We start from the raw sequence: 12630 nt of genomic DNA, 5'->3' as shown, positions 1-12630 counted from the left end.
TTATTTTGGCAAGACGAATAGAAAAACAACACCTTATTTGCATGGAGGGAAATTGCAAAACTCTGTAATTTAGAGATCTGGGTGCCCTGGTACATCAAAATAAAATGCAGACATAGCAAGTGGGATGTGAGCATGCATTGCAAGGACAATTGAGGAGAAGAGTGCAAAAGCGTTGCTGCAGTTTTCCAAGGCCTTAGACAGTATCTGGAATACAATTTTAGTCTCCTTACCCAAGGAGGAATAGTACGGTTTTAAGAGCAGTTCGGAGAAGATTCATCCGACTCATTCCTGGGATGTCCGTGTTGTCTTAGGAGGAAATTTTGAGCAGGTTGGGCCAGAATCCATTGGGACGAAGAAGAATGAGAAAGTGATTTTATTTGAACATAGATGATCCTGAGGGAACTTGACAGTTTTGGCAGTTGTTTTCCATTCTGGGGCAATCACAAACTAGGGGAGGCAGTTCAAAAATTAGGATCTCCCATTTAAGATGGAACTGACAGGAAATTTTCTCTTTCAGTCATTAGTGTGGGAAATATTTGTCTCCTTTATCCACAGCATGTTACTGCCTCAAAGAACTTCAAAAGAATCGATAAATATGACTTCCCATTTACAAATCCATGTTGATAAAATATGATGATGCAAAATTATTTTACATATAACTAAGGGCTCTACTTTGATTTGTTAAATCATAGCTTTTTACACCTAGCATTTTTCGCACAATGTTAAACTAACTGGCTTTTATTTTACGGCTTTCTGTTTTCCTCCATATTGAATAAAGGTTGACTATCTTCCAATCTAATGGACTGTCCTTGAATTTGAAGAGTTTGGGAAAATTAAAATTAATATATCAAAATATCTTACTTTCCTTTTAAGATCCTAAAATGAATTAGGACTCAAGCAATTGCCAGCCCAGATCTCCTAACAATTTAAGAACCAAAAGAACTGCAGATGCTATAAATCAGAGACAAAAATAGAAATTGCTGGAAAAATTCAGCAGGTCTGGCAGCATGTGGACAGAATTCAGAGGTAATATTCTGAGGCAAGCGACCCTTCCTCAGAATTGATGGTACCTAGGAAAATGTCAGTTTATATGCAGAAGACAGGGTGGGGGATGGGGATAAGGAGTAAAAAGAAAAGTGGGAATAGAGCCTAAAGAGAGAGAAGAACAGTTGGACAGATGAAGTAGTGAATAAAGATCTGGCTAATGGGCATTGTTAGTGGTGAACAATGGATTGTGTGAAATAGCACACTATGTATAAACAAGGCCTGGTGTGCAGAGATTGGGGTAAGGATATGGGAGAGCTCAAGCCCTAAGTTACTTAACTCAAAATTATATCGAGTCCGGAAGGCTGCAGGTTCCCCAAGCATAAAACAAGATGCTGTTCTTCCAGCTTCGGCTGAGCTTCACTGGAATATTGCAGCAAACCTGAGACAGAGACACTGGCCAGGGAACGGAGTAGCTTGTTGAAATGGCAGGCAACTGAAAATTCAGGGTCTTTTTTGTGAACTTACTGCAAGTGTTCTGCAAAGCAGTCACCCAGTCTATGTTTTGTTTTCACAATGTAGAGAAAACGATATTGTGAGCAGTGAATGCAGTAGAATAAATTTTGTGAATTGCAGGTAAAGTGCTGCTTCACCCAGGAGGTGTGTTTGGGCCCTTGGATATGGAGGAGGGAGGAAGTAAATGGACAGGTGTTACACCTTGTGTGGTTGCAGCTAAAGGTGCCGTGAGGCTTTTGGGGCCTGTTGGGAGTGAAGGAAGAATGGACCAGTGTGTGCTAAAGGGAACGATCCCAGTGGAAGGCTGACAAGGGAGGTAAGAGGAAGGTGTATCTGATGGTGGCATCTCGCTGGAGGTGATGAAACTGGAGTCTAAATAATCCTCTGGATGTGGATGCTGGTGGGATGGTAGGTAAGGATGAGGGGCACCCTACGCTGTTGTGGGTGAAGAGAGAGTGTGGGTGAGGGCTCAAGTGTGGGAGATGGGTTGGACCTAGCTGAGAGCCCTGTCAACAACAATGTGGGGAATCCTTGGTTAAGGAAGAAAATGGACATTTCAGAGGCTCCCTTGTCAAAGTTGGCATCATCAGAACAAATACAACAGAGGCGGAGGAACTGGGAGAATGGAAGAGTCTTTACAGGAAGCAGGGTCTGAGGAAGTATAATCCAGGTAACTGTGGAAGTCAATGGGATTATAGTGGATAATAGTGGCCAGCTTATCCCCAAAACTGGAAACAAAGATGTCAAGGAAAGGAAAGGAAGAGTCAGAGATGTACCAGGTGGTGGGAGAGTAGGGTGGATATTGGAAGCAAAATCAAAAAACATTTCCAATTCTGGTGGAGAGGGAGGTAGCACCGATAATATTATCGGTATACCACCAATTTACTCACTCTCACTTCTTTGACGATTTTAATTTTCCCAAGTACCTTCCTCCCTTTCATTTCCTAATTTATAGAGGTTGCTGAGATATTACCTGCATACTCCCTAGTAGTGAAGACTGATGCAAGATATCTGCTCAATTCATCTGCAATCCATTTATATTGCATTCTCAATTACAGAGTCAGAGATGTACAGCACAGAAACAGACCCTTGGGTCCAACTCGTCTGTGCCCACGAAATATCCTAAATTAATCTAGTCCCATTTGCCAGCACTTGGCCCATATACCTCTAAACCCTTCCTGTTCATATACCTATCCAGATGCCTTTTAAATGTTGTAATTATATCAGCCTTCACCACTTTCTCTGGCAGCCCATGCCATACACACACCACCCTCTGTGTGAAAAAGTTGCCTGAGGACCCTTTTAAATCATTCCTCTATCACCCTAAACTTAGGCCCTCTAGTTCGGACACCCTCACCCCAGGGAAAAGATTTGTCTATTTACCCTATCCATGCCCCTTATAATTTTATAAATTTTAAGGTTACCCCTCAGCCTCTTGGATTTACCACATCTTCCCGATTTACTCGTTAGCCCTCAATATTTAATTTGAAACCCCTTCTACTTCCCTAATTTTGTAAGCTGCAAAAACACCAGTCCCAGCAGAGTCAAGTGGAGATTGAACTAACAGTACAGATCCGACTTGGTTAGTACTTAAATGAAGTCTACTGTTTCAATTCTGAAGTTCCCGGTCAAAATAATTTCAAATTATTTTCCCAATATGCAAGGCACTTCATTGATTAAGGTAGTTTAAATTTGAACTCACTAGTGATAATGCACAATAGCTTTACATGCCTGAAGTGTCTTGTCACCTACCACTGAATTTTACAGACTGCAAATAACTAGAGTGAGCTGGAGACTGAACTCAACTATTATTTATATTCATGGATTACTCTTTTATGCTGCGAACACCTCCCAAGGTGCTTCATCATTATTATTTTTAAAATGTATTATTGGTAAAATCGTTGAGCTGCACTTCTAAGTTTATTTAACCATTTTCTAATATGAATTGAATTGAATTTATTGTCACGTGTATCGAGGCACAGTGACAAGCTTTGTCTTGTGAGCAATACAGGCAGATCACATAGTTAAGTAGCATAGATAAGTAAATAATAGGTAAACAGCGGCAAAAACAAAAACACAGGTACAGGCGAATGTTAAGAGTTTGAGAGTCCATTCAGTATTCTAACAACAGTAGGATAGAAACCGTTACGAAACTGGCTAGTACGTGTGTTCAGGCTTCTGTACCTTCTCCCTGATGGTAGAGATTGTAGAAAAACATTGCCAGTATGGGATGGATCTTTGAGAATGCTGGCGGCCTTTCCTTGACAGTGGGTCTGGTAGATGGATTCTATAGATAGGAGGTTGGCCTTTGTGATTGTCCGGACCAAGTTCGCCATTCTCTGTAACCGTGTCCGATCTTGAATGGTATACTAAACCAGGTAGTGATACATCCAGACAGAATGCTCTTGATGGCGCACCTATAAAAGTTGGTAGAGATATTTGCTGTCATGCCAAATTTCCTCAGCTGCCTGAGGAAGAAGAGATGTTGTTGGGTCTTTGTAATTGGTGCGCCTGCATGAAGAACCCAAGAAAGCTTGTTGTGGATGACCACTCCCAGGAGCTTGACAACCTCCACTCATTCCACCTCTGTGCTGTTAATGGGTAGGGGGGGGGGGGGGGCATGAGCAACATCCTGCTGAGAGTCAATAATGAGTTCTTTGGTTTTGCTGGCATTGAGAGCTAGGTTGTTCTCAGTGCACCATTTTTCCAGGTCTTCCACCTCCCATCTGTAATCTGTATCGTCACCATCGGAGATTCGACTGACTATGGTGGTGTCATCAGCAAACTTGTGAATGGCATTAGTTCTGATATTTGGCGATGCAATCATGGGTATACACTGAGTATAGTAGGGGCTGAGCATGCACCTCTGGGGGGCTCCAGTGTTGAGTGTTAGTGAGGATGAAATATTGTCCCCAATCTTCACTGATTGTGGCCAATGGGTCAGGGAACTGAGGATCCAGTTGCAGAGAGTGGGGCTTTGTCCGAGATCACCAAGTTTAGTAATCAGTCTCAAGGGGATAATAGTGTTGAAGGCTGAACTGTAGTCAATGAGTAGGATTCTTACATATATATTCTTGGTGTCAAGATGTTCTACGTTATCACACATTGGTCAAATAAATATGATTACGGATTAGTAAATGTCACCTAAAATTTATTTTTTTGTTTTGTCAATGGACAACCAAATAGCACATGGTTTATGTTTCCAAATTTGACGTGTTGCTTTGCGTTTATCTCCTTTAAAATTCATCTCTTTCTGTGTCTTAAGGTAATTACTTCAGTTTTAATTGCTATAGTTATTTGGTGATGTAGCTTTACAACTTGCTGTAACATGAAATTTGCTAATAAGAAAGAATGATTTAAGTTTACATTACTCAACCAAATTTAAATTAACCATCAATAATATACAGGCCTTTTCTGTATTGCAGTAGACTTCCCAAAGCCAAGATGCTTAGCATAAGAGTCTGTTTTCTATCTGAGTGCATACTTGTTTTGTGAAATTCTCGTTTAATTAGATCTACAAGGTTTAGTTTTGAGGCTGTTGTTGAATAGCTTCCAATAGGACAGATAACATTTTAAATTTTCAAATTTTAGTAAAGGATACTTGATTGACCACAGAATCCATGAATAATGTACAACAACCAGTTCTGGTGGACAGTAGCTTTGACCTTTTCTAAGATGTAACCGTTCCAAGCATATTTAAGGGAGGGCTCATTCAGAATGCCATAATGTCCAGCAGCTGAAAAGGATAAATATTTTGTTGTCTTAGACATAACATAAAAAATGAATTATGACCATATCATGCATTAAAAATACTGAATGCTACCAACTGATCACTTGTGGCTTCGCTCCTGGACAATCTGGAATCTGCACAATGGTTTGATGCTTTTTGTGCTTTCACTGATTTAGATAAATAGCAGGACAGCAAGTTCTGTATTCGTCAAGTATTTGTCCTAAGAGTGATCTGATTTTACTTCAAGCATCTGGGAAGTCTATTCTGGTTATAAAGATCAGCTCCAACTTCAGCAATATCCATCACAAATTTGCACTTGTTTCGTACCTTAGTCTATTAGAAATAGCACAAGATATTTAACATAGTACAAATTACATTGTATAATTATGGATTTCAGGGTGAATGTGACATCTATTTTTCACAGCCCGCACCACAAATTGCTACAAGTTGAATGCAGTTAGTTATTCATGGTTGTAATTGAAAGAGGTACATTGGCTTGGATGTGGCAGATCAATGGCATGTGGAGTTAACTAAACAATTGAGAAGTTAAAAGCCCATAAAGGGGTATAAATGATACAAGTGCACCACAAATACATTTAAATAATTAAAGTTGAATATTCGAGAGTTGGAGAATCTTAATAGGTTAAATACTGGATAAGTAAGGGGAAGCAGGATGAAATTAGACTTTCTTTTTCACAAGAGTTATCAACCCATGAAATGGACTTGTGAGTAGAGTAATGGAGTCAAAAAACACACAATTTAAGAAACAGTTGGGTGCATAGGTAGACAGTGATCAGCGGGGTAAAGAAAACTAAAGCTTAATGTTTTTCCGAACACAGTATTTACAAATCTAGCAAGCAAACATTCTCATTCCAGCTCTGTGCCCACATTGGATATAATCCATAAGCATTACTTGGAGATGGAACAAAGCAAGTGCTCATTCCTCAGAAACATCTAGCTTCTACTCAGAGCTGTCCTCAGAAGTCTTGATGCAAACAATGAGCACATTTTATCAATACGTATAAAGCACAAGTTTTCAACTGTTACAACTTTTACAATTCCAATCTTAAAGTAAAAAAACCTTTTCAAGTCTGGAATCTATACGTTACCTCTTAAAAAAAAGTTTTCAAATTAATTTTAATGGAAAATGTCAATTGAAAGTTGTTCCACTTGCTGCAAATATACATGTTAGTGACTCTATGCATCATTGTAAACATTGTTCAGCTACTCTGAATGAGAGTATGCAATTACATCTGGAAGTATAATTAGTATAATTCATGTCCCATTTATCATTTTGCAATATGAAAAAAAGCAACCACATAGTTATCTCAGGAGAAAAGGGACAGACCATCATGTATATGTTTCTAATATTCAACTTGTATTATCATTCAATAAACACCTGGATCCATTATGTTTAATACCCACCACCTCCAGCCTGTGCAGTGACATCCTCATCCTCAAAGATATCAAAACTCTCCTGACGGCCATGTCCAAAGGTTTCACTTTTTAATCCTTCACTGGGCATTTTCAGCAGTGTTAGATTGAACTGAAGAGAATGAGTCAAATCATAGCTATAACTGTAGAAAATAAATAAAGTAACATAGTTTATCGTCATTGACAAAAAGTAATTTTTGCAACATGTGAAAAAATGTTTTTCATTACTAATGAAAAGCACCAATCTTGTTTAATCTTAAAATTATTGCATTCCACGTATACCACAGAAATAATTCCACATAGCCAAGATTTACATATAATGTGTGTTTGAAGATATTTAGGTTTTAAACTAGTGGCATATGTGTTTGTTCTATTTGTGTGAAGCGGTTTAATAATTAGCTAGGTCAGTCTTTTCAAAACCATTATGTATCGAAAACAGATGACCTCCACGAGGAGGTTGAACAGTTCATCCACTTCACCAACACATTCCACCCCGACCTCAAATTCACCTGGACAGTCTCAGATTCCTCCCTCCCCTTCCTAGACCTTTCTATTTCTATCTCAGACGACCGAATCAACACGGACATCTACTACAAACCGACCGACTCCCACAGCTACCTGGACTACACCTCCTCCCACCCTGCGCCCTGTAAAAACGCCATCCCATTCTCCCAATTCCTTCTACTCCGCCGCATCTGCTCCCAGGAGGACCAGTTCCAAAAACGTACAACCCAGATGGCCTCCTTCTTAAAGGACCGCAATTTCCCCCCCGACGTCGTCGACGATGCTCTTCACCGCATCTCTTCCACTTCCCGCTCCTCCGCCCTTGAGCCCCACCCCTCCAACCGCCACCAGGACAGAACCCCACTGGTCCTCACCTACCACCCCACCAATCTCCATGTACAGCGCATCATCCGCCGTCATTTCCGCCACCTCCAAACGGACCCCACCACCAAGGATATATTTCCCTCCACTCCCCTATCAGCATTCCGTAAAGACCACTCCCTCCGTGACTCCCTCGTCAGATCCACACCCCCCACCAACCCAACCTCCATTCCCGGCACCTTCCCCTGCAAACGCAGGAGGTGCAAGACTTGCGCCCACACCTCCCCCTCACCTCCCTCCAAGGCCCTAAAGGAAACTTCCATATCCGCCACAGATTCACCTGCACCTCCACACACATCATCTATTGCATCCTCTGCACCCGATGTGGCCTCCTCTATATTGGGGAGACAGGCCGGCTACTTGCGGAGCGTTTCAGAGAACACCTCTGGGACACCCGGACCAACCAACCCAACCACCCTGTGGCTCAGCATTTCAACTCCCCCTCCCACTCCACCAAGGATATGCAGGTCTTTGGACTCCTCCATCGCCAGACCACAACAACACGACGGTTGGAGGAAGAGCGCCTCATCTTCCGCCTAGGAACCCTCCAACCACAAGGGATGAACTCGGATTTCACCAGTTTCCTCATTTCCCCTCCCCTCACCTTGTCTCAGTCAAATCCATCGAATTCAGCACCGCCTTCCTAACCTGCAACCTTCTTCCTGACCTCTCCGCCCCCACCCCAATCTGACGTATCACCCTCACCTTAACCTCTTTCCACCTATCAAATTTCCGACGCCCCTCCCCCAAGTCCCTCCTCCCTACCTTTTATCTTAGCCTGCTGGACAAACTTTCCTCATTCCTGAAGAAGGGCTTATGCCCGAAACGTCGATTCTCCTGTTCCCTGGATGCTGCCTGACCTGCTGCGCTTTTCCAGCAACACATTTTCAGCTCTGATCTCCAGCATCTGCAGTCCTCACTTTCTCCCCAAGATCCAACAGCACCAACTGTCACCATGATCCAACAGCACCTCCAACAATCTCAGCAGAGTGTCCCCACTACATCACACTGATATAACTCCACCAGACCCATCACCACTTCCCCTAGGACTCTCACCTCCCTGAGGTGCCGTCTATTCTCCAACCCTCCCACACCAAAGCAAGCACCATCAAACTCACTACTCTAGATCTCACCTGTTCTCCCCATCATCTCCCAATCCATGGTCCCAAAGCCCCCACTCAAAGTCCTTGCCCACCTGGCACCCAATCCTACTTGCGAACCTTGTCCCCTAGTCACCAGCCCTGCCCCCTAATCCCTTTGACTTACCTCAGCCAACCCAACCGCTCACTTACTGTTTCACTCACTGTTATTGAAAATTTAAACTTTTTAATACAGCACTCAGTGCTGTATTAAAAAAGGGCATGTTTTGATGATAATATTCTCCACTTTTGGATTTGAGGACTCCTACTGTTTTGCAATAGGAGACCCACGTCTAGGAACCTCCAGCGCAGAAAATTGGTATTTTAAAAAAAAACTTTGATGAGAACCAGAATTGGAATTTATAGACTTTTGTTCCTTTAAGGACACAGATAATATGTAATAATTAGATAAGACATGTAAATCACTAATAAAAGCAGCATCTTACCTAAAATAAAAGTTGCTGGAAAGATCCACACTCTGGAAAATTTTCACATACCTAGAAAGAAAATGTCTTTAATGTCGCATTTTACTGGTCTTATATTTGACTATTGAGGGATAGTAATCATATAACACCAGGTTATAGTCCAACAAGTTTATTTCAAATCACACAAGCCTTTGGAGCACAGCCCCTTCGCCAGACACTGTATTCACACCAGTTGTATGATTTCTTGATCTCTCTACCCCAACCTCTCTGCCTAGAAGCTTTGTGTCTATGTGCCTACTCTCTCACTGCACTTGATGAAGGGATTGCACTCCGAAAGCTTGTGTGATTTTAAATAAACCTGCTGAACTATAACCTGACGTCATGTGACTTCTGACTCTGTCCATCCCAGTCTAACATGGGCACCTCTACGTGAGGGATAGTAACGACAAAGAAACAGAATACTCCTAACAAGGAAGGCACTTCAGGTGACCCAAGTCCTCACTAACATCAAATTTATTTATTGCTTATAATTATCATAGTGATAATCACTGAATAAAAGCTCTACTGTCTAAAGGAATCAATGGATGGGGGTGGGAGGAATTGGGTTTTGAGCTTGATGGTCGGCTTTGATCATATTGAATGGTGGAGTAGACGCAAGAGTCAAAAGGCTCCTCTCTATGTTTTTAAGTAATATCAGAGGAATCCAAATAAGTTGGGGATTCAGCTTAAACAGTTAGCCAGGAAAGCTATGCAGGATAGAACAAACAAAAGTAACTAGTCTTGAAATAGCTCCACGAAAGCCAGTATCCCATCTCCAGGTCACCCTTTATTTACATTAGGTTGTACATGAGACTGAGCCAGCCAACTCAGAGCAGACGCCTAGACTGAGCAGACGCCTAGACTGAGCAGAACCCCTGACACTCTTGTTTATATCTGTCAGTCAGGACTCCCTGATTGGGGCTGTTAACCCGATCCAATTAGGGAACTCATTCTGTTAAGCTCATCTGGCTGACCTCATTCTAATCATGACATCTCACCTCCTCTTAAGTCCTATCGCTTCGCCTGGGGTGCCTTCATATATTGGACAGTAGCCCACCCCTTGCACCTGGAGTGTCTCAGAAGAAATTCATTTTCTTCAGCGGGTAACAGTGTTGAGGTTGCGATATCTGCTGTGATCATTTCGTCCTCAGGAAGTTTCATCAGCGCCAGGCAAAGGGAGACAATCCAAAGTTCTGACAGCCTTGCCAGATGTTCTGAGAGGCAGGGTATAGAGTCATAGAGATGTACAGCATGGAAACCGACCTTTCGGTCCAACTCGTCCATATATCCTAACCTAATATGGTATCCTAACCTAATCTAGTCCCATTTGCCACCACTTGGCCCATATCCCTCTAAACTCTTCCTATTCAAATACCTATCCAGATGTCTTTTAAATGTTGTAATTGTACCAGCCTCCACCACTTCCTCTGGCAGCTCATTCCATACATGCACCACCCTCTGTGTGAAAAAGTTGCCTCTTAGGTCCCTTTTAAATCTTTCCCCTCTCACCCTAATCCTATGTCCTCTAGTTCTAGACTCACCCACCCCAGGGAAAATATCTTATCTATTTATCTATCCATGCCCCTCATGATTCTATAAACCTTTATAAGCTCACCCTCAGCCTCTGACGGTCCAGGGAAAACAGCCTCGGCTTATTCAGCCTCTCCCTACAGCTCAAATCCTACAACCCGGCAACAACCTTCCGATAGGAAGCAGGCCAGAATTGCATGCAATATTCCATAAGTGCCTAACCAATGTCCTGTACAGCTGCAACATGACATCCCAACTCCTATACTCAATGCTCTGACCAATAAAGGAAAGTATATCAAACGCCTTCTTCACTGTCCTATCTACCTGCAACTCTGTTTTGCTCTTGCCCAGTTTGCGAGCTTGCAGCTTTCATGTGGTCCATATGCTTGTTCAGGACTGTCTCTCATATCCAAACTTTACATATCATGGGATCTGACTTTGTGTCAACGATGCCTCTTATCCATTCAGGCCATTTCACTCATATTGACACCACATTTCGTCCCTTGAAGAAAACCGCCTCTCTCGCTTTGAGGAACCTTCTGTCCAACATTGGTTGGTGAAACAACATTAGGAATCTCCACCCCAGCCCCCCCACCCCCCACTTTCCCAGGCCGGAAGGATAAGGTTTAACCTGGTGCAGAGTCTTCGTCATATTCGTAACTCTGCTGGAGCTGTCCCTATAGTTGCATAAAGGGTGGTCCTACAACCAAACAGGAAGTGGGATAGTTTGGTATCAAGTGAAGCTATAAGTGGTTTCTTTAAGCCTGCCTTCAAAATTTGGACTGCTCTTTCTGTCAGACTATTGAATGATGGATGGTATTGAGCTGTCTTTACATGCCAAATTCTATTCAACTTTAGGAAATGCTCAAATTCCCTGTTGGTAAATGGATGCCTGTGGACTGTACCTTTGGGAATCTATATATTGTAAAAGAATGCTTGCAGCTTTTCAATAGTGATCCCCATGTTTAATGAATGAACTCTATGCACATCCACCCACTTTAATCTGGTTGGCATGGACGGGTTGGACCGAAGGGTCTGTTTCCATGCTGTACATCACTATGACTCTATGACTAAATGGGCATCCACAATGACTAAGAACAAAGAGCCCAAGGAACTCTGGACACTGCCGACCAACATTTCTCTGTCAGCATCCAATCCTGGCCACAAGATATAACTTCTTGCCAACATCTTCATTTTTGAAACCCCTAGATGATCCTATTGGAGTTCAGCCAGTATCTGGCTGTGACCTTTGCGAGGGACAATCACTCCTGCCTCCCCATAATAATATGCCGTACTCTACAGAGGTCTTGTCTCACTGGGTTAAAGATTTTGATTCTGGTTGTAATAGCTCTTATGTTTCCCCCATCACTACCAGCTTTAGTTTTATCAGGATAGGATCTTTATAGTCTGATATTGTCAGTGATAACTGGAAGGGCATCTAAAAAGTTTAAAGTCAGATCAAACTCTTCTCGTGGTGATTGTATGTACTTAGAATAAAGGCCCACTACTGAATTCGACCTGAAGCTGTGGATGGCGTGATCCTGTTCGCTTTAAGTAGTCCTAACAGAGGTACGTGGTCCATTACTATTACAAGTTTATATTCATAAAGGTATTTATGGAATGTTGTCACACCAAAGTTATTGCCAAACATTTCTTCTCCATCTGAGTGTATTTTTGTTCAGCTTCAGCCAAAATTCGAAAAGCATGTGCTTTTGGGTGTTCCTCTCTGCTGGGCCATCAGTGAGCCAACACTACCTCGATACCATACAGGGAGACATTGCATGTCACCACCACAACCTGCTTGGGATCATAGTGTGTCAACACTTTAGATGATGACAGTGCTTCTTTACTTCCCTAAGGCTACATCTTGGCTACGAGATCATTTCCTAGGCTGACCCTTCTTCAATAGCAGATGTAAGGGTGCCAAGACAGAGGTCAAGTTATATAT

At 42.3% G+C, this 12630-nt stretch overlaps 1 protein-coding gene across 5 annotated transcripts in view; it reads right to left on the bottom strand.

Annotated features, from left to right (window-relative positions):
• fig4a (FIG4 phosphoinositide 5-phosphatase a) overlaps positions 1–12630 on the bottom strand; it is a 106772-nt gene that overhangs the window by 71248 nt on the left and 22894 nt on the right. For all 5 annotated transcript variants that reach the window (XM_043687117.2, XM_043687118.2, XM_087983072.1 and 2 more), the window contains exons 6-8: positions 9135–9185; positions 6656–6807; positions 5102–5236 (exon numbers count right to left, since the gene is read on the bottom strand). In XM_043687117.2, coding sequence (XP_043543052.1) covers positions 5102–5236; positions 6656–6807; positions 9135–9185 — 338 coding nt within the window. The remainder of the gene's footprint in view (positions 1–5101; positions 5237–6655; positions 6808–9134; positions 9186–12630) is intronic.

The sequence above is a fragment of the Chiloscyllium plagiosum genome, unplaced genomic scaffold (assembly GCF_037043375.1).
Source record: "Chiloscyllium plagiosum isolate Xiang-an unplaced genomic scaffold, Cpla_swu_hap1 HiC_scaffold_3, whole genome shotgun sequence".
Taxonomy (NCBI): Eukaryota; Metazoa; Chordata; class Chondrichthyes; order Orectolobiformes; family Hemiscylliidae; genus Chiloscyllium; species Chiloscyllium plagiosum.
This window is presented reverse-complemented; position numbering and strand designations above follow the sequence as displayed.